Below are 26,460 nucleotides of genomic sequence, written 5' to 3' on the forward strand. Positions count from 1 at the left end.
TTTGCAACCGAACTCATCAATGTGGTGTCGCGATCAATGATTATGACCAGTGGCATGTTTTCTTGGTCCTTCAACATACTCTTGCACATTTCCAAAGCCCATGTAACATTGTCCTCTTTTTTTGGATTCCAAAAATGAAAAGCCGACTGAATAAGTCATCTTCGTAGAAGTAATACAAGAAATTTCCAACAGTGGAAGTCTATACTTGTTAGTTTTGTATGTTGAGTCAATTATGAGCATTGAGGGAAAAGTGTTAAACAACTTCATGAAATTGGGATGACTCCAAAATATATCTTGAGCAGTGACTTTATACTTACATACTCTGTATCTCGAAACATAGTCCTCATCTACCAAAAGCTTTAACAATTGTTGCTTCTCAGATCTTGGTCCTCTCACCGCCTTGTTGTCTCAAGCATGCGCGTTGTATATTTTCTTAATATTTGAAACATTTAGAGATTTTTTGCGTTTCAAAGTTGCGAGTATGTTTTTCAGCGCCACCATCTTTAATGTCATGTCTAAAACGAGTTCCCTCTCCTCTAGAACAAGGCGGCATACAATGGTATAACCTTATAGATTGTCATGCAAGGCATGACTAGGTATACCAGAAATCATATTAAATTTCCATGTCTCATCCCCCATATGGTATCCGCGCAATTTAAATGGACATTCACATTTCCTCGATCTCGTGTCATCTCGTTTAAAGTTCCTAAGCCTTGGTTGGTACATGCCACTTCTTTCGCATATCATTGCTACAAATGCTTGTCTTCTATCCAAACCATTGTCGGACCTTCCGATTACAATGCCGAACCCCAATTTTCCGTCTCCACCCATGATTTGTTTGCTTCCAACTGTGGGTTTTACTCAACTTCTGACATTTTTGGTTATGTGATACTTACAAAATAATGCAAACAATGTAGGAAACACCTTTGCAACCGAACTCATCAATGTGGTGTCGCGATCAATGATTATGACCAGTGGCATGTTTTCTTGGTCCTTCAACATACTCTTGCACATTTCCAAAGCCCATGTAACATTGTCCTCTTTTTTTGGATTCAAAAAATGAAAAGCCGACTGAATAAGTCATCTTCGTAGAAGTTATACAAAAAATTTCCAACAGTGGAAGTCTATACTTGTTAGTTTTGTATGTTGAGTCAATTATGAGCATTGAGGGAAAAGTGTTAAACAACTTCACGAAATTGGGATGACTCCAAAATATATCTTGAGCAGTGACTTTATACTTACATACTTTGTATCTCGAAATATAGTCCTCATCTACCAAAAGCTTTAACAATTGTTGCTTCTCAGATCTTGGTCCTCTCACCGCCTTATTGTCTCAAGCATGCGCGTTGTATGTTTTCTTAATATTTGAAACATTTAGAGATTTTTTGCGTTTCAAAGTTGCGAGTATGTTTTTCAGCGCCACCATCTTTAATGTCATGTCTAAAACGAGTTCCCTCTCCTCTAGAACAAGGCGGCATACAATGGTATAACCAAATAGATTGTCATGCAAGGCATGACTAGGTATACCAGAAATCATATTAAATTTCCATGTCTCATCCGCCATATGGTACCCGCGCAATTTAAATGGACATTCACATTTCCTCGATCTCGTGTCATCTCGTTTCAAGTTCCTAAGCCTTGGTTGGTACATGCCACTTCTTTCGCAAATCATTGCTACAAATGCTTGTCTTCTATCCAAACCATTGTCGGACCTTCCGATTACAATGCCAAACCCCAATTTTCCATCTCCACCCATGATTTGTTTGCTTCCAACTGTGGGTTTTACTCAACTTCTGACATTTTTGGTTATGTGATACTTACAAAGTAATGCAAACAATGTAGGAAACACCTTTGCAACCGAGCTCATCAATGTGGTGTCGCGATCAATGATTATGACCAGTGGCATGTTTTCTTGGTCCTTCAACATACTCTTGCACATTTCCAAAGCCCATGTAACATTGTCCTCTTTTTTTAGATTCAAAAATGAAAAGCCGACTGAATAAGTCATCTTCGTAGAAGTAATACAAGAAATTTCCAACAGTGGAAGTCTATACTTGTTAGTTTTGTATGTTGAGTCAATTATGTGCATTGAGGGAAAAGTGTTAAACAACTTCATGAAATTGGGATGACTCCAAAATATATCTTGAGCAGTGACTTTATACTTACATACTCTGTATCTCGAAACATAGTCCTCATCTACCAAAAGCTTTAACAATTGTTGCTTCTCAGATCTTGGTCCTCTCACCGCCTTATTGTCTCAAGCATGCGCGTTGTATATTTTCTTAATATTTGAAACATTTAGAGATTTTTTGCGTTTCAAAGTTGCGAGTATGTTTTTCAGTGCCACCATCTTTAATGTCATGTCTAAAACGAGTTCCCTCTCCTCTAGAACAAGGCGGCATACAATGGTATAACCAAATAGATTGTCATGCAAGGCATGACTAGGTATACCAGAAATCATATTAAATTTCCATGTCTCATCCGCCATATGGTATCCGCGCAATTTAAATGGACATTCACATTTCCTCGATCTCGTGTCATCTCGTTTCAAGTTCCTAAGCCTTGGTTGTCACATGCCACTTCTTTCGCATATCATTGCTACAAATGCTTGTCTTCTATCCAAACCATTGTCGGACCTTCCGATTACAATGCCGAACCCCAATTTTCTGTCTCCACCCATGATTTGTTTGCTTCCAACTGTGGGTTTTACTCAACTTCTGACATTTTTGGTTATGTGATACTTACAAAATAATGCAAACAATGTAGGAAACACCTTTGCAACCGAACTCATCAATGTGGTGTCGCGATCAATGATTATGACCAGTGGCATGTTTTCTTGGTCCTTCAACATACTCTTGCACATTTCCAAAGCCCATGTAACATTTTCCTCTTTTTTTGGATTCCAAAAATGAAAAGCCGACTGAATAAGTCATCTTCGTAGAAGTTATACAAAAAATTTCCAACAGTGGAAGTCTATACTTGTTAGTTTTGTATGTTGAGTCAATTATGAGCATTGAGGGAAAAGTGTTAAACAACTTCACGAAATTGGGATGACTCCAAAATATATCTTGAGCAGTGACTTTATACTTACATACTTTGTATCTCGAAATATAGTCCTCATCTACCAAAAGCTTTAACAATTGTTGCTTCTCAGATCTTGGTCCTCTCACCGCCTTATTGTCTCAAGCATGCGCGTTGTATGTTTTCTTAATATTTGAAACATTTAGAGATTTTTTGCGTTTCAAAGTTGCGAGTATGTTTTTCAGCGCCACCATCTTTAATGTCATGTCTAAAACGAGTTCCCTCTCCTCTAGAACAAGGCGGCATACAATGGTATAACCAAATAGATTGTCATGCAAGGCATGACTAGGTATACCAGAAATCATATTAAATTTCCATGTCTCATCCGCCATATGGTACCCGCGCAATTTAAATGGACATTCACATTTCCTCGATCTCGTGTCATCTCGTTTCAAGTTCCTAAGCCTTGGTTGGTACATGCCACTTCTTTCGCAAATCATTGCTACAAATGCTTGTCTTCTATCCAAACCATTGTCGGACCTTCCGATTACAATGCCAAACCCCAATTTTCCATCTCCACCCATGATTTGTTTGCTTCCAACTGTGGGTTTTACTCAACTTCTGACATTTTTGGTTATGTGATACTTACAAAGTAATGCAAACAATGTAGGAAACACCTTTGCAACCGAGCTCATCAATGTGGTGTCGCGATCAATGATTATGACCAGTGGCATGTTTTCTTGGTCCTTCAACATACTCTTGCACATTTCCAAAGCCCATGTAACATTGTCCTCTTTTTTTAGATTCCAAAAATGAAAAGCCGACTGAATAAGTCATCTTCGTAGAAGTAATACAAGAAATTTCCAACAGTGGAAGTCTATACTTGTTAGTTTTGTATGTTGAGTCAATTATGTGCATTGAGGGAAAAGTGTTAAACAACTTCATGAAATTGGGATGACTCCAAAATATATCTTGAGCAGTGACTTTATACTTACATACTCTGTATCTCGAAACATAGTCCTCATCTACCAAAAGCTTTAACAATTGTTGCTTCTCAGATCTTGGTCCTCTCACCGCCTTATTGTCTCAAGCATGCGCGTTGTATATTTTCTTAATATTTGAAACATTTAGAGATTTTTTGCGTTTCAAAGTTGCGAGTATGTTTTTCAGTGCCACCATCTTTAATGTCATGTCTAAAACGAGTTCCCTCTCCTCTAGAACAAGGCGGCATACAATGGTATAACCAAATAGATTGTCATGCAAGGCATGACTAGGTATACCAGAAATCATATTAAATTTCCATGTCTCATCCGCCATATGGTATCCGCGCAATTTAAATGGACATTCACATTTCCTCGATCTCGTGTCATCTCGTTTCAAGTTCCTAAGCCTTGGTTGTCACATGCCACTTCTTTCGCATATCATTGCTACAAATGCTTGTCTTCTATCCAAACCATTGTCGGACCTTCCGATTACAATGCCGAACCCCAATTTTCTGTCTCCACGCATGATTTGTTTGCTTCCAACTGTGGGTTTTACTCAACTTCTGACATTTTTGGTTATGTGATACTTACAAAATAATGCAAACAATGTAGGAAACACCTTTGCAACCGAACTCATCAATGTGGTGTCGCGATCAATGATTATGACCAGTGGCATGTTTTCTTGGTCCTTCAACATACTCTTGCACATTTCCAAAGCCCATGTAACATTTTCCTCTTTTTTTGGATTCCAAAAATGAAAAGCCGACTGAATAAGTCATCTTCGTAGAAGTAATACAAAAAATTTCCAACAGTGGAAGTCTATACTTGTTAGTTTTGTATGTTGAGTCAATTATGAGCATTGAGGGAAAAGTGTTAAACAACTTCACGAAATTGGGATGACTCCAAAATATATCTTGAGCAGTGACTTTATACTTACATACTTTGTATCTCGAAATATAGTCCTTATCTACCAAAAGCTTTAACAATTGTTGCTTCTCAGATCTTGGTCCTCTCACCGCCTTATTGTCTCAAGCATGCGCGTTGTATATTTTCTTAATATTTGAAACATTTAGAGATTTTTTGCGTTTCAAAGTTGCGAGTATGTTTTTCAGTGCCACCATCTTTAATGTCATGTCTAAAAAGAGTTCCCTCTCCTCTAGAACAAGGCGACGTACAATGGTATAACCAAATAGATTGTCATGCAAGGCATGACTAGGTATACCAGAAATCACATTAAATTTCGATGTCTCACCCGCCATATGGTACCCGCGCAATTTAAATTGACATTCACATTTCCTCGATCTCGTGTCATCTCGTTTTAAGTTCCTAAGCCTTGGTTGGTACATGCCACTTATTTTGCATATCATTGCCTCAAATGCTTGTCTTCTATCCGAAGCATTGTCGGACCTTCCGATTACAATGCCAAACCCCAATTTTTCGGCCTCTCTACGGACACATTGTAGCATATGTTTGTGAACAATATACACTTATTTATTTGTTAATTATGCATGAACATCTACCTCAACAATAACCAACCGAGCACCTAGTTTAACATCATCATTTACTTCATCTAGTTTAACATCGTCATTCACTTCATCCGATTTAACATCATGCTTCACTTTGACCAGTTTAACATCCACACTCACAAAGCTTTGGGAAACATATTCAGGTGCACCATATTTATTAGCACCAATAACAAAAAAGTATTGTTACATTTTAATCTATCAGGACAATCCAGAGATGCACATCCAGACCACACCTAACTTTGTCTAGAAATGCATCTCCGGACTCAGCATTCATATTTAGCTAAAATTAAGATTAATGCAAGGAATAAGGGATGAAATGAATGGTCTTTACCTATAATTCCAACTTATTTTTCTCCCTTTGAAGTGATGAAATACATGAACGATGTTTTGGTGTTGAAAAGTTGATTGAGAACGAGAGAATTATTTTCAAGGGTTTTGACATGGTTTCTTGTTTTAGAATAAACAAGAAGCTCATGCAAGGTGGTGTTTTTATCAATTTTCCCACTGGGTGTTTTCGGAGATGCATCTCCGGAATATCATTGAGTTGTTATTTAAATAATTTGCATGAATAACAAAACCAAATAAATGAATGCAAGGGCTATTTTAGAGATGTATCTTCAGATCCACCCAAACAGCATACAAATATGCATCTACAAACAATTTTTTTAAACTTGGGGTGAAACTCAGAAAAACGAAGATTGACGTGATTTCGGTGCATCCAGAGATGCATCTCCGGATGCATGATGGACGATTTTAGTTTTTCAAGGGCGTGGTTTTCATATATAAGGGTGGAAAGAGTAATACCTGATATTTATTAGTTCATGTACCTTTGTATTGTTGGTTTATTAAATGGTTAGGCATATACATTAAAGAGACTCTACGAGTACTTATATGAGTTGTTGTATTCTAATGCTAATTCCATACAATATTGTGATACTCTTATGCCACGTGTACACGTGCCGGGTGAGATGAAATTTTATGGAAATTAATATAGTGTGATGTGATCATTTATAGACAAATTATTAAAAGTTAAAACACCTACTTATGTGTTAATCGAAAAGGAATACAATGTGTTATTATAAGGAGTTTTAGAAAATAATTATAATTTATTGATGATATTGTTGAAGAGTATTATATTTAGATGAAAGAGAATAAATATTATTCTTATTTTATGGTTGCCTTAGTGATGGGTAAAATTTTGGTGTGGCTGCCTTAGTGTCGGTCAATTATATTTTTATTTACCATCATTCATGACATGACATGTACATTTCTATATGGTGCCTTAGTGAAAGGTTATTTTCTCAATTGATATGAGATGAATCATGTGTGGTGCGTTAGTGACATACTGATTATATCTGAATCATGTAATTTTAAGAGCATGCATATTTTTGCATATAGCACTTTAAAGTCACTATTGTGGATGATCTTTATGTTACTCTTTTATTTGTATTTTATTTTAAGGTTACAGTTTCGATAATACTAATTTTGGTGTATATTTTCTTTATTTAATTCTCTTGGACATGACATGACATATTTATATTTTTCAGATTTTTAACTCTCGTTTAGTTTATTCTTACATGGATTGTGGTTAATGAAAACTCACCCCTTACAACAACGTTTTAGGTACAAATGTGGAGTTTCAAAGTGATTGATGTGTTTCTTGATGCTTGATCATGGGGAAGGAGGAACTTTCAAAATAATATCATGTAGTAATAAATCGATGGCATTACATTTGAGTTAATTATTCATTTATTTTCAATTGAGTTAGAAACGCGGTGATGTTTTTGCTTAGGAACTTAAATTGACATTCAATTGATTAGATTTTTAAAACCTTTTATTTTTATTTAAACAAGTATTCGATAATTTCTAAGTCAGGTCTTGGATTAAAATCCAGGGCATTAAAGGTACTGCTCCTCAAATACATGTACTAGACTCTAAAACAAAAAGAAAACATTTCCATTTCAAATCATCAAGTAATTAACAACAAGTAGTAGGAATATGACATACCTTTTGCTGGTCAGAAATGAATCATCACCTACTTTAACCAATGTCTTCAAGAATAAGCTTAATAAACTATCTCCAAGAGTCCTTAATTTCAGTCTCTACTACTCCAAATGCAATAGGTAAATATTCATTAGGATCTATCCCGACAACAATCAACAATATCCCATCATATTTTTGCTTTAGATGACATGCATCTAACCCAATAAATGGTCTACATGCCAATCTCACAACTTTCTTTGGCCCATCAAAATACATGTAACACATTTCAAACCTTGGTTGCAATCCTGGACTTGGAGATCGAATGTTTAGCTTGAAAGTGTTTAATGGTGAAGTCCCGCTTAATTCAGTACCATATGACCATAGAAAACTGTATTACTTGCTAGAACCGCCCTTAATAATTTGTCTAACAAGCTACATAACTTTAAAATCCCTACAACTAGGGATCTTAGTTGTATACCTCAGCCTAACATCTGCCACTACATCATTCAAATTCATCTTGTTATTATTCTTTATCCCATAAACAATGACTTTTGTAACCCAATCTGCCTTGACAATTTTATTAAAAATCTGTCTTTCACATTTGTGCTTCTGAAACTATGTCTTCATTCTAAATATTGTAAATGTTAAAACTCTATTACACAACACAGTGTAGTTACAAAGTTCTTTTGTCCTTACAAACAACCATACACCTCTTTGCATAAGTTTTTTCCCTCCAAATATCACATCCCTACCATTTAAGACATAATGCTCCAATATATCACTTTTGAACTGCTTTAATAAGGAAAGTTCCATTACAACCTTGAAAATAAAATCCTTTGTAATTTCATCTTCTTCATTAAACCTAACCACATTTGGCCTATCATCACAACTGTCATCTTCCGCCCCACTGTCAAGTTCATCAGTCATATATTCTTTTTCTATGATATGTTCCATACCCATCTCTTGTGTGATAAAATAATGGTTGACTAGTTCACTTGTGGAAGAACCATCTACAACACATGTATTTTTTGGTTGACCATCATATAAACCCTTCATCAAATCCATTCATCCTCTCTTCTTCACTATCTTCAAAATATATACCCTTGACAAATTCATCACTGGATTAACTAGACTTTTTCAACATCATCTTCATTCTCTCTCTCTCTCTCTCTCTCTCTCTCACACACACACACACACACACACACACACACACACACACATACACACACACACACACACACACACACATACATACACACACACATACGCACTCTCTCTCTCTCTCTCTCTCTCTCTCTCTCTCTCTCTTCTCTCTCCCTCTCTCTCTCTCTTACACTATCCATAAATGTTGTCTCTCCTCCATTTGGTATGGGCTCTGTGAATATTTCAACCTCATAATTATAGCTATCAACAAACACAAATAACTCAATTGCATCTCCATCATCCCTAAAGGGGTTTAGATCTTCTTATAAACAACCACCATCATGTTTCTACCACATTTTCACAACCTTAAGTTCAAACTTTGAGTTTATGCCCTTGATTAAATAACAGACTTAAAAAAGGATAAAAATCAGGATCTTGTCCATAAAATCCATACATTTCCCCATCCTCATACCTTATGGTCTTTTATAAAACAACCCTTAGTGTATAATACTATCTTAAATAAACTCATGTCCTATACATAACTCATATGGTAAAATTGGGTAAAATTGAGTCAAATACATCCAAAATACTAAACACGTACTACAAATTGTATAACATCTAAATCTAAATACAGTCCAACATATAACCCATAATCAACAAACTAAAAACTCTTTACAGGACAAGTCAACGAATTACGACAGGACGTGACAACAAGATAAACCATAAATTAATATTCAAATGAAATGTTAAGAATTTGAAGGGAAACATGTGGACCAACCTGAGCTGCAAAGTTAAGGGACCACAAATGACGGTTTGGACCACAAGCAGCTTTCAATACACTTAGTTTAGGACCACACCAAAAAGAAACATTTTTTTCTTTTTCCTCAAATGCGAGAATCTTCGATTTCGTGATACAAACCTATAGACACGGCTATAAAGAAGTTGAATGTAACGTAGACAAAGTGGCGAGACTGGAGATGAGGTTTGATGACAATGGAACTGAGAGAGAGAAGTTTTAAAGTGAATAAAGAGGGAATAAGTTAGAGTTATATGTTATCATGGGCTAAACAATTTTTCCATTTCTGAATTAAAAAAAGATAAATAAATACAACTAACATATTTATAAAATCATCTTATTAAATAAAAATGTAGCCACTGATTATTCAAATATTTTTATTAAAAAATATGCCAATTGTACCTCCACGTCAATTTTCGTTAGAGAAAGTAGACGATTAAGACCAAAATTGTGCATGAAATTAGAAAGACCATTATTCGAAGAAATTTTTTAGAGAGATCAAAATTAAATTATAATTATTTATAAGGAAGAAAAACATATTTAAAGTTGGGTTCTGGGAATTTGGGTGGGGAGCAACCCCAGGAGATTAAAGTTATGGAAAGATTTGATTAACATTATAAGAATTAGATTAACATCTTGGAAGTGGAGGTGTCTTACGTTGGGAGGAAGAGTTATGCTTATCCATTCTGTTATGAATTCACTACCCACTTACACTTTATCTTTTTACAAGGCTCCATCTAAAGTCTTGAAAGAGATTTGTAGTATTTTGAGCAAGTTTCTGTGGTGTGGTTTAGAGGATAAGAAACCTATTCATTGGGTTAAATAGGAGCAAGTGTGCAAATCAAAGGAATGTGGTGGTATTGGAATAATTAACTTAGAGGTTTTCAATAAAGCCCTACTCATGAAATTGAAGTGGAGGATAGTCAATGACATGGGTGCTATTTGGAGAGGTTTTATGAAGCATAAATATAACAAGCCGAAAGTGAAGATGTTTATTAGTGATGTTTGTGCGATAAATCGTGTCGACTCAATTTGGCGGAGATACTTGATTTTAATTGACTCGGTAGAGGATGGAAAGGTAACCGCTTTTTTGATAATACTTTGTGCAAGGTCAAAGATGGCAACGACACTTCATTTTGGTTTAGCAATTGGGTTGGTGGCAAACCGCTAAAGGATGTGTTTTCGGAGCTGTTTATTCTGGCTGATGATCCGTTTTATAATGTAGCGGAAGCATGGCAGTGGGTCGATAAGATTTGGATATGGAGCAGTCGTGATATGGGGGAATTGATGATCGATAATGGGAGGTGGCTATGGGATGATTTGTAGGATCTAATAACAGAGATTGCAATTGTGAAGGAGAAACTGATGCAGTTGAGTGGCTACTGGAGAAACACGAGATTTTTTCTGTCAAATTGGGTCATGATGTCTTAAATCTCAAATCTATAGTTGCTTCTCTTTCATAAAAGAGGAGGATAATAGTTAACTTTGTGTGGAGAATTCTAGCACCGTCAATTGTCTTGTTGTTTGGATGATGTTGGAATCTTGATATACTTCCCACTAGAGATCAATTGTTGAAAAGAAGAATAATTGTCAATGATAGACATAAATGTTGCATTCTTTGCTTTAAGGAAGACGAATCGAGGGATCATCTGTTTAGTAGATGTGAGTTTAGTAGAAGATTATGGGCTGAGTTGGTTAAGTGGTTAGGCGCAGAGTCAGATTTATCGGTGGAGGAGTTCTCTATGCTTACTTTAAACAACTTGAATATGAAGAATGAAAAGGTTCGGAGAATTTCGAGTGTAATTTGGTTGGCGACTCTTTGGATCACTTGGTTAACGCGCAACAGAGTAATTTTCAAGGGAGAAATACTGAATCTTGAGGAATGTAAGATTAAAATTAAAATCAAAACTTAGGAGTGGTTAAGGGTAGCTTCTAATTTTAATTCTTCTTGTACTTTCTTCGATTGATTTAATTTCCCTCTTTGTTGTTTTGATTAATCTGTTGGGAGTTATTTTGTTTGTAAGGGTTTCGAGTATCCCTTATACCCGCTCTTAATTGATTCAAGTCGATCATTGCTTATTAAAAAAAATGTAACTCAATATATTTATTATCGTAAGCATATCATCTATTGGACGTTGTAATATGAAGATTAACATGAAGATTATTATGAACAAGATATTTAATCTTAGTTATAAATATATTACTTTTATTTATTTGATTATTGCATTTTTTATTTAGGTGATTGCAAATATATTACTCTCTCCAATGTCGTATTTGTAAAAAAAAAGTATCTCAAAATAAATGTTGCTTTTAGTTTCAAATGCAATTTTAATTTTGATCTTTCAATCCTCTAATTAATACTCATAATTTATTATTTCTCTCACATGGTAGTAATGATAATTTGAATACACTAATAATCAATAAGGATAGTTTGATAAAATTATTAATCTCTCTTTCATTTATCTCATTTTCTTAATGTATGTGAAAGTGTCATTAATGACACTTATTTTAAAACGAAGAGAATATATTTTATTTTGAGTCTTTGGTAGAGTACTTTGTTTTAGTTTTTTTAAAGCCGAAATGCTAAAATAACATATTATAACCCGCTACTATTAAAACCAATAATATTATCCTTTACTTTTGAGATGTTAAAATTAGATTTTTTTTTAAAATAACCATTTTTTTCAAAAAAAATCTAAAATAATCAATATTTCAAAAAAATTACCGAAATAACCACGTTTCAAAACAGATGCGCCAGATGAATTGGCGCATCCATTTTAAACTAAGAGGAGGCGCCATCACCATTGACACATGCTTTAAAAGCAATGCATGAAGGCGCAAAGGGTGCTGGCGCATGCATGTGCTTGCCCCCACGCTTTTGGCGCCTACATGTGTTGACATGTGTGGCGCCTAGCCCTTTGGCACATGCATTTTCATACTTCTTCTATAAATACGTCGCCCTTTAGCCATATTTTTCACACAACTTTTACCCTACAAGCACATTTTCTTTCATTCAACTTCAATCTCCTTCAAGTTTTTGAGTTCTAACCATGTCTTTTCACATTCACAAGAGAAATGCTGATTTAATCTTTTCCACCGTTGCGTCTCCGATAAAGATTCGAATTTGGAATATAGATTCGTTCGAAAGTCTTAATCAGACGTTGGACCGTTGGTTAGAAGGGGAAATTGTTGATGGTGAAATGATTAGAAGGATTCAATGGCTTGAGTCCACGTTCAACCAAAATGGAGAAGTGCGTGAATGAGTGGATATTAAGACTGACAGAGACATTCGCATGATGGTGTATAATATGTTCAAAATTGTTTTGATGGTTGTAGTCGCTTAGTTATAGTAATGGTATTTTAATTGTTGTAGTTGTTTGTGTTGTTGTTTATGTAATGGTATTTCCTCACAAACTTATAATATGAAATAAATTTTGTTTTTTATATATTGCAAAAGAGGTACATGTGAATTTATCTTGTTGTGCTCGTTCCAACACTAGGATAGTTAGTACGATTGTGACCTGGCTGACGGCATGAACTAGATAGTCTGACAATTTTCTTTGTCGTATCGATTTCGGTTCGAATACGGGTGCTGTTTGGACGAACATTTTTCTTTCTTCACATAACTTCGTTGTGCTAGGCAATGTCCCCTTGATATTCTGGCCAATAATCCTCTTTTTCCACTACTGAAAAACTAATTTTGTAAACATTTGATAGACTTATGACTTTGTAAATGTCAGATAATAAGTAAGATGAATCCCTTCGAACCTTTAAACATGCCGCAATGACATGGGAGCAGGGCGTACAGAAGGCTTGGAACTTTCCGCAGTCGCACGAACCTCTATCTAGTTCCACTCTGTATTGTCCCATCGGCATACCCTCATTATGATCCATGGACTCGACAACACTATACCAACCTTTAGTACAGTCAAACACCATGACCACATGTGTGTTTACTTTGGAAGCTTCGTGTCTAATGAATTTCATTGAAGCATCACTGAACAACTGCCCAGATTGCAACACTGAACTCCATTTGGAACGTCTCGTCTCAAACAACACCCATAGCCTAAAATATGTTGCCTGTACCAAAGCGGTTATAAGTAGGTTTCAGATGCATTTGAAGACAAAGTTCATTGATTCCACAAGATTTGTTGTCATGTGGCCCCAACGTTGACCCTTGTCGTATGCCCTAGTCCACTTCTCCAATGGAATACCGTTGATCCACCGTACTGCATCTGCGTTTGGCAATCTTATTTCTTCGCTGTAGTGTTTGAAAGAAGGTTCTGATAATGCGTAACATGTGTTGACAACCTTCTTCCGTAACGTTTTATCTTTGATCTCCCGCATAAAATTCTGAGCAATATGTCTAATACAGAAGACATGCGTCGAAGGAGGATCCTGCCAACCATTATCAATATTATTATATGCACTGATAATAGAAGGGTGTCTGTCGGAGATCAAACATAAGTTAGGTTGAGGTGCAACGTGCAATCGGAGATTTCTTAGAAAAAAACTCCATCCCTCAGCAGTCTCCTCTTCAACAAGGGTAAAGGCGATTGGAAAAATGTTGCTGTTTCCATCTTGTGTCACTGCCATCAGTAACGTTCCTTTGTATTTCCCATACAACCATGTACCATCAATTTGTATAATAGGTTTACAGAAAGAAAAACCTTTGATGCATGGTTGATACGCCAAAAAGAGACAGTGAAATATTCCATTTCCAATAGCACACGTCCCGTCCGGTGTATACGCGGACAATGTTTCTAACTTGACAATAGTCCTTGAAGCATACTGTTTAAGAGCCAACAAGTATTTTGGAAGTTGTTTGTAAGACTCCTCCCAATTGCCATACACTTTTCAACAACATTTGTCATAGCTATCCAAGCCTTCCTATATGATGGAGTGTAGTGGTATTGTGCTACAATATGTGAGATTATTGTACTCACATATAATGATGGATTATCGCCAATGACATATAAAATTTCATCGCATAATTGATGTTCAAATATTTCACCTTCGGTATGAGCACTGATCATGTAATGTGGTGAGGAAGACGTTTTTTTAAATATAACTTTAGTATTTCTATTGATATGTATGGGTACTGATGATGAATGCATTGATATGTTATTCACATGCAATTAAATAGGGTAAACGTTAAATATATTGATCACACTATTCATCTGCAAATACAAGACAATGCAATAAAAAGAATCCATGCAGAGACAAGATAATACAATGCATGCGCCTAGTAGAATCTCCGTACACACAAAGCATGCGCTTGCACGCACAAAGCATGCGTTCGTACACAAGGAATCTCACAAGAATCTTTGCCCTAATAGTCCAAAGCAGGCACCCATTCCAATGGTGCATAAAGCAACCTAGGCGCCAATGCTATTGGCGTCTCTTCATTGCATAGAAAAAAACACATGCATGCGCCACTAGTCTTGGCGCACGTGACCTTGCATGTGATAAAAGAAAGCATGCACCTACAGTTATGACGCCTAAGACAAGCATGTTCCTAAGGCTATGACGCCTACTCTATTATGCCATGCATGCATTCAATCACATGCTGCGTAGCTATTCAACCTAGTAAGAATTCCTCATCTATAAATAGGGCATCAACTCACAACATCTCATCATCTGCAACACTAACATTCAATCTCTGCAATACTCCATCTTTACCACACTCAACCTCTTCAACACTCAACCTCTACAACATTATGTCTCTGTTGACTATGGGTGATGAACACAGAGGAACATTCGACAATATCTCGAAATTTGTATGTTATTACTCTCTTTTTACTTATTTCATATTTATTTCGTATATCTTTCTTATCTATGTTTTTATTATATATTACTTCTTCTTATTTTATTTGTTACTTATGTTTTATTAGGAACCAAAGCGATTTCGATGCCGTGTACATGAATATGTACCTCATGATCCTTTGATATAACCATATATTAGAGGATATGGTTTTAGAAATCTCATCAATATAGTCTCGTACTCGGTTGACTACAAATTTATTCTTTCTTTGTTGGAGAGGTGGAGACCCGAGACCAACACAATTCACCTTCCTTTCGGTGAGTGTAACATCACACTTGAGGACGTCTACATGTTGTTGGGTCTACGTATAAATGGTAAGACCGTGAATGGTAGAGTTAACCAGGACAACTCTATCTGCAATGAAATATTGGGTGCCCTTTTGTGTGATGACCAAGGTGAGGGAGAGTCATCCGGTCAAGCTATGGGGCAAGGTATAAATTTAAAATATCTTAAACAATATTATGCGTGTATAATATTGTCCGAAGAATCAACCGAGTACGAAAAAATAATTAAAGCTCCGTGTTATATTATGATTTTATTTTGTAATTTTTTATTTCCAGAAAGTACTGGTAATACGGTAAATATTATGTATTTACCGTTGTTACACAACATTAATAAGGTAAACACATATAGTTAGGGTTCAGCTGTATTGACCCATCTATATAGTGCAATGCGTAAAAATGTCAAAAAAATTACTTGTACTTTTTATTCATGTGCGTATTTGCTACAAGCATGGGGCTGGTCAAGAATGCCGCCACTCGCCCCGGTAAACGAGAAACCATTCATATTCCCGTTTGCAACAAAGTAAGTTTAAAACTTTACCTTATAATTAATTAGACTTTATATTACTATTAACTGTACATAATATTTATCAATTATTTATGATCTAGGTGGTCAGTTAGAGGGATGAACTACAATAGGTGTCCGAAACACGCTATAGTAGTCTAACACAATCTATTGGATCACATTGGACCAGGCGATGTAATACTCCTACACAACTCTATTTTAATTTAAACATACTTATCAAATTATTTATCATCTAATCATGTCGTATTGTTGTACAGTTTATCTGGAGGCCATATCTGGGTCTTGATCATCAGGTTAACCATGATGATGTTGCAGTTTGGACAGTAAAGACACCAATTATCCGGTTCACTACTGTGGAGATGCACCAGAGTGACCAGGTAAACTGCAGTTCGGCATGCAACAACAGATCCCAGAACCTCCGACGTGTTTAGAAGATTGACATAAAAAAGAGTCGATGCCCAATGGGATTATTCCGACTGGAGAGACTTCACAAAAGAGATGTGTCGTCATTGGAGGAATCAACGATAACACATCTTAAACGAACCAGTCATACATGGTGCTAGACCAACTCAACAATATATGTCATGGTTTAGGTCGGTAACAATGCAATAATTTGTGTCTGAGCCACGATATTTTATTGATCCACGCCAACTAGCTTCATCATCATACGCCTAACAACAAGTCCCCGTCCAACACCAATGTCAAACCACCAAAACCCAACGACCCCAACCTCACACCATCAATCTACCACATACATCCAACAATCAAACACTCAACCTCGCAATCCATTCATGCCACCCACCCAACAACCAAAAATCCAACTTCGCAATCCATTCATGCCATCCAGCCAACCACAAAACCAAGAATCAAACCCTACCCACCAACAACCATACGCATCAACCACAACCGTCTATAGCCCAAATGATTCATATAGGTCACTTCATCGTAGCCCCCCACCAATGACCATCCAAACATCCCATCACCAAAACACCTAACCATTGTTTAACTATAGTACACCCTAGGAACCATTGTTTTGTTTCCAAAATGATTCAATGTCCCAATTCGGGCAACTATACCGTCCACAATTCACCCAACCACATCGACCCAACTACGATAACATGGACACCGAACTACATTACGGAAGCGCCGTTGGCCAGAGCCCTCTGACTATTGGGAACAAATGATGACACATCTATCAAACACCGCTGAAACTTCTGCCGAACCTTCACACCAGCCATCATTGGATCAGGTCAGCACACAAAGACCCCAAACACCTCAGAAAAATCTTGGGAGACCTCGAAGACAAACTAACGCATCTGGATGTGGAACATGGTGACGTTTCGATCGGGTCGGTCATTAAATTTTTGTTAATCCCATGTGACTTTTTTTATATGATGAATAATTTTTTTATAATATTATATTTAATTATTTATTAAATAAACAATAAAAATTAAAAAAAATAATACTAAGGTATATGCGCCAGATGAATTGGCGCATACACCAATGCCCATGCATAGACGCTATGGTTGCTGACGCCTCCATGCATTGCTTTTATAGCATGCGCCAACACCAATGGCGTCTCCTCTTGGTTTAAAATGGATGCGCCAACTCATTTGGCACATCTGTTTTGAAAAGTGGTTATTTCGGTATTTTTTTAAATATTGGTTATTTTAGAATTTTTTATTTAAAAAATGGTTATTTTAATTTTTTTTAAAAATTATATATTTTACATATTATATAAATAAATTTTAATATAAATTAATTTTACAAAGACTAAAAAAAAATACAAAAACAAAAAAGTAATTCTTTTGCAAGAATTAAAAACAATTATTTTTTACAGTGACAAACTAATTTTTTACTACTTACCCATACCGTTTACATATTTAAACATTTTTCTTATTAAGTTGTGAATTTCAAGTTGCTTAATTATAGATGAAATATAAACAATAGTAATGAAACTTTCTCTCTTCTTGAATTGATGAATTACATCACTTTCATCCTGATCTACTTACAACATTATTAATCAATATTATGGCTACATTAAATATCATGATAGTTAGCTAACAATTGAAGAATCTCAACATCATAAAAAAAAAGTAGTTGATGTCAATATCATGATATTAATCAGAGACACAAACACACCCCTTGATTCTGTGGAGAACCAGCACAACGAAGAACACTGAGGAAAAGATGTTCATCACAAGGAATACAAAGTTTTGAATCAGCAATGAAATCATACTCTTCTTGAGCTTGATCCAACAAGGCTCTGAAAAGTGGATGATGAAGCAATGCAATTTTGATAACATATCTCTTATGATTCTCACCAACATATACAACCATGTGGCCTTTTGGAACATCACTTGGTATAGAGCAACTCTCATGCAGAGATAACCATAAACCTCTTTCACAAAAATCTTCACAAGTGGCACAAGTTTTTACTATGCTTCCCATTTTCTTGCATTTGTTGATACACCCCCTCAAAAATCTTGACTTCATAGTGTTGTTTTAGTTGAATGATGATGTGTGTGTAGAAAGAGAGTGTGATAGAAAAGAGAAGTGTAGTGAGTGAGTATTTGGATGGAAAGTGATAAGGTTTATATAATGGTGGCATGGGGAAGATCCAGTTGTGTGGATCAAACATTAAATGGCTGACATGATTGGTAGCCTATGCTTTTACTCATTTTTTAATTATCATGAGTTTCAAAATAAATAAATAAATATGTACTATTCAATTATCAACTTTTAATATTTATCAAAACTAAATTTGAATTTATTATAAATGTCGTACATTCGACTTCGACTAATAGTGATCGAGTTTTTAATAAAATAGGTCAAACCTCAAATCAAATTTCGTCTGACAAAGTCTATTCAAAATAAAAATGACATATATATGAATAGAAATTCATTCGGTTATTTCTATATAAAAGATATGCATTGTAAGTGTGCACCTAATTTTTTTAAAATATACCTTAAACTTCTAAAATATTTTCATTGACTTAAATATTAAAATGATAGTAGAAACTAGGTCGGGTCGAAACAAGTTAATATAAAAATCAATGGAGATTTTTCATCATTTGTCAAGCTATAGAGACTTTGCACCAATACGATAATTACTATAATATTTTTCTTAATTGTTTAGAAAAATACATTATTCAAGTGTGCCCATTATTGATAATTTCTGACCTTGTTTGTTAGCTAAGTAGTTTATAGTATTGCACTGTTCAAAGATACGAAACTGTACGAACATGCAATGCAATGATTCTAGATACATCATGAACAATATATATATCTATATATATATATATCTATATATATATATATATATATATATATATATATATATATATATATATATATATATATATATATATATATATATATATGACTCCTAGGAAGTATTGTAAGGGTTCTGTCCTTCTCTGCAAATGTTAAGAAGTGGTATTTCGAAGTTCACAACTTTGAAGACCCCACAAACTTTAGGGAGAAAAAGATAAGATGTGAAAGAGGGATGGGATAAGTTTCTTGGGCAAAGTGCAAACCCACTTATTTCAAATATAACATGGGTAATGGATCAAAGACCTATCATATAATTAACCACTTTTGACACATTTTAGAGCGAAAGAGACACTAGGAAATGACCAATTTTGACAAATTTGTATTGTCAAGTGTTTTAGCACTAGATAAGACAATATGTTTAGTGCAAGAAAGTGGATAAGATGATAACGATGTATGATGATGTCCACTTTAATTGCAAGAGCGCAATAGTTTATTTTGTGGTTGCGACCGCAAATGCGTTATACGAATTTACGTTTGCAGACTTCAATTTAAAATTATGCATGTAAATTTTTTTTGTTAATGGATTTATTTGATTTGAGGTCAGAAAGAAAATGGAGATGGAGTTACATGGTTATTAATAATTTTGATATTATTTTTGTATAGTTGTGGGGATGAAATAAATAATTTTATCTGAACTTTTGTATGTATAATGCATTAATGGTGTTGTCCCTATCAATTCCAGTAGCATTTTCTATGCACTGATTGAGATTTGAATTTAATAGTCCCTTTTGGGTTGATGTTAGCTAATAGAACAGTACTAGTTGTTAAAATTATGTATATCTTGAATTCGTATATGGTGGCCAAAACATAGTAAGGACTAAATAGGGTACTGTTCGTACAAAAATGTTGCATGTAGATAGATTTAAAGAACTCTTTGTAGCTATGTCCTGCAAATGGATATTTGGGATATCGGTTTTTAAAGTTCCATGCTTTAAGTTGCAGGAAATTATGGGCTATGCATTGCAAAAGGGAGAATGGAACTCACACAGTTCTTTACTGTTCAAAAAAACTCTGACCCTATCTTTGATTTGATTCCCTACCTATGTTTTCTCTTAACGGTTTTATAGATATAATAACCAGAATACATTGTATTTAACTGGCTTTACATTCAATATGGCCACATAAATATTTGTCAATGCAATAGTAACAATAATGATCTCCTCAATAATAATGATCTCCTCAATCTCAAGTCCGACCTAGTATGACCGTTTTAGTAGTAAGAATTCTCACAATTTTATTCTTTAGAAAAAACATCATATTGAATTGAAGCATTGAAGCGTATGTGTATAAACTATAACTAATTGAAACGTATGAGAAAAAATATCAGATAAGGATTAATTATATTAGAAATATATTATATAATTAATGAATACCAAAAATATAATCAATAACAATTTCTATACGAAGAGATAGAATTAATAAGTTTTAGTTCTAGGATCTGGAAAGTAGCAATAGATAAGTGAAAAGAAGCTGTGAGGTTGAGTTGTAGCCATTGAAGCTAGTAGAAAAAATGATTGAGAGACAGCACATTGGTTCATCCCCTTTAAAGACAAATATGGGATATGCTGAGTTGTTTAGAATTGAAAGGGTGAAATACCGCGTTCAGTTTTACACATGACTATCATTATATCACTTTCATTCCAACCCTACATTTCTTCTGAATTAATATCTCATTCTGTATCACAAAGTACAATACAATCACTGTACTCCATCATTCTTTCATCTTGTTTCCATTTTTATTTTCAGATCAAATTCATCTAGTCTTTTAGTCATTGTCACAGCTCAGAACCATAGGGCCATCTCCAAATACTTGAAAACTGGGTTCGACCTATCATTTATAACTATCACTGGCATCTCTTGTGGGATTCGTGTGTCCACGTTTCCTATATTTCTTCCTACCCTACGCTTGTACAATATTTGTACAATGTGTGTACAAGATTCAGAAAGTAATCGAATTTGCTCGAAACAATGATAATCAATAAGACGTTGACGTTGAAACTATTAAGTTTAGTTACTTCTTTTTCTTCTGACCCACAATAAGTATATCATAACCACATTCCATACCTATAAAAGATACTACATTTTAAAGAAAGAGATCATATTATAATTTGAACAAATGTAAACTATGAATTAGCTCACTAAAAAGCAAGTGGATTCAACTCCCATAGTGTGACAAACTCTTTAAGTGGGGGAATGTTTCTACAGCTACCACTCATTAGAGCTAACTATAAAATTATGAAAATATAAAATAAAAATAAATAAATTGACAATTAACAATAAAACATTTAAATATTTTTTTTCAATGGATTTAAATATCAATGGGCTACGGACCCTTAAGAGTTTAAATGACTAATGAAGCAAATGTATCTGGGAGGAATAAATGTTTGTCCAAGTTAAAAGAAAAATATAATTATTTAAGGGACAAAGTTCTCCAACCAAACAAACTTTTTTATTTAAAAATTATGTTGGGTCTTAGCATGCTTGCTATCATTATTATCGAGTTAAAAAAAAATCTTGTCCACAAGGTTTTGATTTATGTGAGAAGACATTAGGACAAAAGGATGGGTAAGGCCGAAAAGCCCAAAAGCCCAAGTTCAGGTTGTCTTGTTCGGTTCATGAAGTTTGAGGGGGTAGAATGGAGGACAACTGACATGATACGACTGAGTTGAGGGAAGTAAGAGGTTGTTGACCATGGGATGAATTGTAAGGGGGAGACCAATGATTTTAAAGACGGTTTAACAATGTTTTATTATTCTAAGTAGGAAAAGGATTTTGTGATTATTGTGATGTTGAAAAGTAAATGATAGAAAATAAATGACAGAAAGTAAAGTTGGAGATTTCAGTGTTAACAGTAAGAATGTTTGTTGGGGTAGATTTCATCATTACATATCTATCATGCACATTCATATGTCAGTAATATGCTCCGCTACTTAGTGTATAATACTACCTATTACTCTCATTTGTATCTCCTTTCGGTCTCCACATAGTGAGATCAGTGTATTACCCAATAATCGATATATCAGATTATTAATAAACACATATCATTAAGTCCCAATAGTCGTAAAGTAGCAAGACTCCACACCGATCCTACTACAATTTTGTGCATATTGAGCTTATACTTATGTCCATGCTTAATACTCAATAGGTGATTATCTTGGATCTAGTAATGACAAGCACCTTTCGATATCAGGTCACACCATGAAAACAAGTTTTAGGTTGCAAAGCTAAAACAAGTATTAAGATTAATGAGTCACCAACATTACAACATGAGTAGATTTACATAGAATGTTATGACCTAATTAATAAGTGAATATAATGACTATATCTAACCCCACCAATAGAAATTTTAGCTACACTTACTCATGATTAGCATAACAAATGATATTTCTAGAGAAGTATACTTTAGTAGTGGTATCTTCCCTGTCACCTGAGCAGCCATTCCGCCTTCAGACTTCCTTTCTTATTATCCTATTATAGATATGGGTGAACCTACTCCAATTATTTACTCCTCCTATATACAAAAACTCCTTTTGCACTGAACTGAAAAATTTCTATTTATAGGAAAATTTGTGTGGCTCTCATTGGGCGCACCGTCCCTACGCCTACCTTGCTCTACCACTTTGACTAGCTAGCTTTTTTTTTTCTTTAGCAAGCAACGCTTGCATGTCTTTCACGTGTACTTGTGTCACACCCCAAATTTTAACCCTAGATTTCATAATCATTTTCATCTTAGATGATCGCGACTTTGGTAAGTCTATGTGAATTGTGACTGCAAGTGCGCAGTCCTATCGCGTAGTTTTAAAGATTATCGAACCCACAAGGACTAATAGTCGAACGTATCGTGGTCTGAGGTTACTATGTAAATCTAAGGCGAGTGATTATTCTAAGATTGGAGGGATAAAGAGAAATAACTATAGAATAGAATAGAGATAAAGATATAAGATATATGGGATATCGGTATGTAATACATCAAACCTCGGGGATTTGATAGATAGTTGGTGTAATCTTATGGATTAAAATATTCTTCAGTAGAAATTATTTATAGAAAGGACTTAGCCCCACACTCTCGTTTTATTGACCTTGACCATACTCCTAAACCAGAATGCTTGGCTCTCGCGGTCTCATTTTGAATTTAAAAGTAATTTTTGAATATAGATAAAGTCTAATTAATCCTAAAGCGCTCTCGCTGTATTTAGGATCAATGCCTAGTTTCAACTATCTAGTTAAAATCTCAAACTCTCATTTTTATTGACCGTAACCTTAGTTTGTTTTGTACTCTCGTACGAAAAACAATTTGATTAATTCAAGAAACTAAAACCGGAAAAATAAGTTTTAATAAAAACTAATACCAATTATTTATTGAATCCCGTCGTTTCGACGGTCTTTACATACCGATCCCTAAGGGTTTAACCGGACATAGATCCGGTGACAGACATGGCAATTGGGGAATTAAACATACAGTAAGGCATAAACAAATAAAATAGTAAACAATAATAAACCTGGATTGTAATTTAAAAACTGGAATTGAATCTTGAATCTTCGATTAAATAATTCCGGCAGGCTTTGGCAATGAATACCTCTTACAATTGAATCCCATATGCGTGAAAAAATAAACTGTAATAGTCCCCGATATAGAGAAACTATCACTTTTACAATGGTAAGAAACTGTCTAGAAAACTAAATGAAAAATAAAGCAGAACAAAAATTAAGCGTAAACTAAAAACTGGAAGAAGAGAAGTGGTCGTTGGTAGTCTGAACGGTCTCTTCTTATATCCTTTTCATGTTCCTCAAATGTAGCAAAAGTGGTGGAAACCGTGGCTAAAAAGGGGGCGAAAAAGTAGGGGTAGTTGGGAGACTTGGTTGTGGCGGTTGCCACAACCCTAAATCCATGATGAGTGGCGAACGCCACTCTTGTAGCAACTGTCTCCCCACTTTTCAAGGGCTGGTGGCGGGCGCCACCTCCCTTGTGGCCCAATGTGGCGGGCACCACATCCTTTGGGTAATGGGCGCCACAAGCCCATATGCTTTGGTGGCCCATTATCCTATTGGATGGTTCATTTTCTTCTCTTTTCTTGCCTTTTTCTTTTCTTTTTGCTATTTCCCATTTTTCTTGCGGCAAACCTTTTATTCGATGAATACCTGCAAATAAACATAAAATACTGTGTAATAACTAGTGTTAATCGAGTAAAAAGCAGTGCATATAGGGCCAAAAGTACGATACATTTTCGCGTTTTCAAACTCCCCCATACTTAAACCTTTGCTTGTCCTCAAGCAAATGCCGCATACATGAAAAAGTCGTAAAGTATTTGTCGCATACATTATCAAGACTCGTAGAAAACACAGTTACATTCGGATACTCATTCTAGTCTATAAACTTTACTTTGGTTCAAATTTGTATTAACAGGTACTCACTTCCATACTAAGGGTATCGTTAGAACACAAAGTCGCAATGTTGCAACTATAAGTCTCCCTCCTATACAAACCAATCCGAATCATATTGTCATGCCTAAGCCTACCTTACTAAACCTTCTTTTTATCCTTTTTCATTCTGGCGCAATCACATTAAGCCTGTTATCCTTTCACTTTCATAGAAAGATAGTCTATTAGTGACTATGATCTCATCATTATTTCTTTCTTTCTTTTTTTGCACTTTGGCTCAAATAACATTTGAAGCTGGTTATACCGTTGGGCTAAATGACCGGGTGAGGGTCACCTAACTTAGAGGGAACAACGTTTTTCATACATTTTGTAATCTTTTCTTCTTTTAAGCCTGAAAATCATACACTTATTTGCATCGACTTCTTGCGTAGTGTGTGCTTAGGATGGTGCTGACTGCTAGATAAACTACTTAAGGAAATATTAAAGGGTATAATTTAAGGCTATGGCATGACAAGTACTCAAATCGATCTAATACTTGGGAGATTTAAGGTGTTAAAGCGATACTGATCTTATAAAGCTTTTCCAAATCTCTACAATTCAACCTCAGTTTGGTTTATAGTTCAGAATTTTCAAAAGATGCACTGTATTTCTAAGTCTAGATTTTTGCAAAAAAAATTGTATGGCTCAAGTAAACAGGAGAATTAGTAAACAGCGGAAACCACGCATAAAGACTCGACATCACATTGATATTTAACTCGACTGGCATTTTAACAAAAATTAAAATAACCATAAAAATTATAAAGTAACAAAAAGAAATGGCAATAATGTAAGTCTAACTAGAAAGCGGTAAATAAAAAGCGGTAAAGCTTCCTCCCCCAGACTTAAATCTTGCATTGTCCCTAATGCAATGATGTAAGATAGGAAAGAAAGGTAGAACCTGGTTTATTCTGCTACTGACGCCTTCTGCCACGTGTATGTGGACGTCCACCGTTCCCTGGCTGGTGAGGTGGCGTATAGTTCTAGAGATCTTCCACACGCATTATCAGTGTTGCCATTTCATCGATCAAGCCATACATGTTTTGTTCGGTCCTGAAGGCATAGTCGTTCTGATCATGCTGCATTTGGCGTAGGAGTTGCATCATTTCAGTTTGCTGAGATCCCATGGTTTGGAGCTGTAGGTCTCGCTGGGCGTCTAATTCTCTACGCCGCAGCAGTTCAACATAGATCTCTTCAAGAGTGACTGGTGCCACATTTCTTCTTGGTCTTTGACTGGAAGATGTACCTGTAACATTTTCAAATGAAGTGTGTGTGGTGTGCGGGTCAGTAGCGGGAGCAGTTTTCTCCGGAATGTGATCCTCATCAGTGTCCCCGCCAGCAACTACATTCTCAGGAATGTGCACGGGGACTTGGTTAGGCACTGGATCATTTGTATAACAATAATTATCGGGGTTGCGCACATCTGTGCAATTTGGATTTGGGAGGATAAATTCTTGTAACACATTATTAGTAATTATTAAATTAAATTTACCGTCACTCCTTCACTTTACTAGTTTCATGCTTCTTGCCATGTCAATGTCAATGGCATGATGCGGGAGCGGGGTTAGTCTAGAGAATTTTTCTTCGAGTCTTAAGACTCTGGCTATGGAGGTTATTAAACCTCCA

The 26,460-nt window shown here is 35.3% G+C and overlaps 3 protein-coding genes across 3 annotated transcripts; all 3 read right to left on the reverse strand.

The window, feature by feature from the left end:
* Positions 1 to 1,333: 1,333 nt before the first annotated feature.
* Positions 1,334 to 1,756, reverse strand: LOC127094284 (uncharacterized). Its single transcript, XM_051033139.1, has one exon. The coding sequence runs from the start codon at positions 1,754 to 1,756 to the stop codon at positions 1,334 to 1,336; it is 423 nt and encodes a 140-aa protein (XP_050889096.1).
* Positions 1,757 to 3,182: 1,426 nt separating this feature from the next.
* On the reverse strand, positions 3,183 to 3,605 carry LOC127094285 (uncharacterized). Its single transcript, XM_051033141.1, has one exon. The coding sequence runs from the start codon at positions 3,603 to 3,605 to the stop codon at positions 3,183 to 3,185; it is 423 nt and encodes a 140-aa protein (XP_050889098.1).
* Positions 3,606 to 18,051: 14,446 nt separating this feature from the next.
* On the reverse strand, positions 18,052 to 18,632 carry LOC127096646 (protein SMALL AUXIN UP-REGULATED RNA 12). Its single transcript, XM_051035195.1, has one exon. The coding sequence runs from the start codon at positions 18,577 to 18,579 to the stop codon at positions 18,208 to 18,210; it is 372 nt and encodes a 123-aa protein (XP_050891152.1). The 5' UTR covers positions 18,580 to 18,632; the 3' UTR covers positions 18,052 to 18,207.
* Between the last annotated feature and the right edge of the window lie 7,828 nt (positions 18,633 to 26,460).

The sequence above is a fragment of the Lathyrus oleraceus genome, chromosome 6 (assembly GCF_024323335.1).
Source record: "Lathyrus oleraceus cultivar Zhongwan6 chromosome 6, CAAS_Psat_ZW6_1.0, whole genome shotgun sequence".
NCBI lineage: Eukaryota > Viridiplantae > Streptophyta > Magnoliopsida > Fabales > Fabaceae > Lathyrus > Lathyrus oleraceus.

Excerpts from the sequence above, each read along its gene's own strand:
- LOC127094284 (XM_051033139.1), bottom strand. The coding sequence starts at position 1,756 with ATGGGTGGAGATGGAAAATTGGGGTTTGGCATTGTAATCGGAAGGTCC.
- LOC127094285 (XM_051033141.1), bottom strand. The coding sequence starts at position 3,605 with ATGGGTGGAGATGGAAAATTGGGGTTTGGCATTGTAATCGGAAGGTCC.
- LOC127096646 (XM_051035195.1), bottom strand. The coding sequence starts at position 18,579 with ATGAAGTCAAGATTTTTGAGGGGGTGTATCAACAAATGCAAGAAAATG.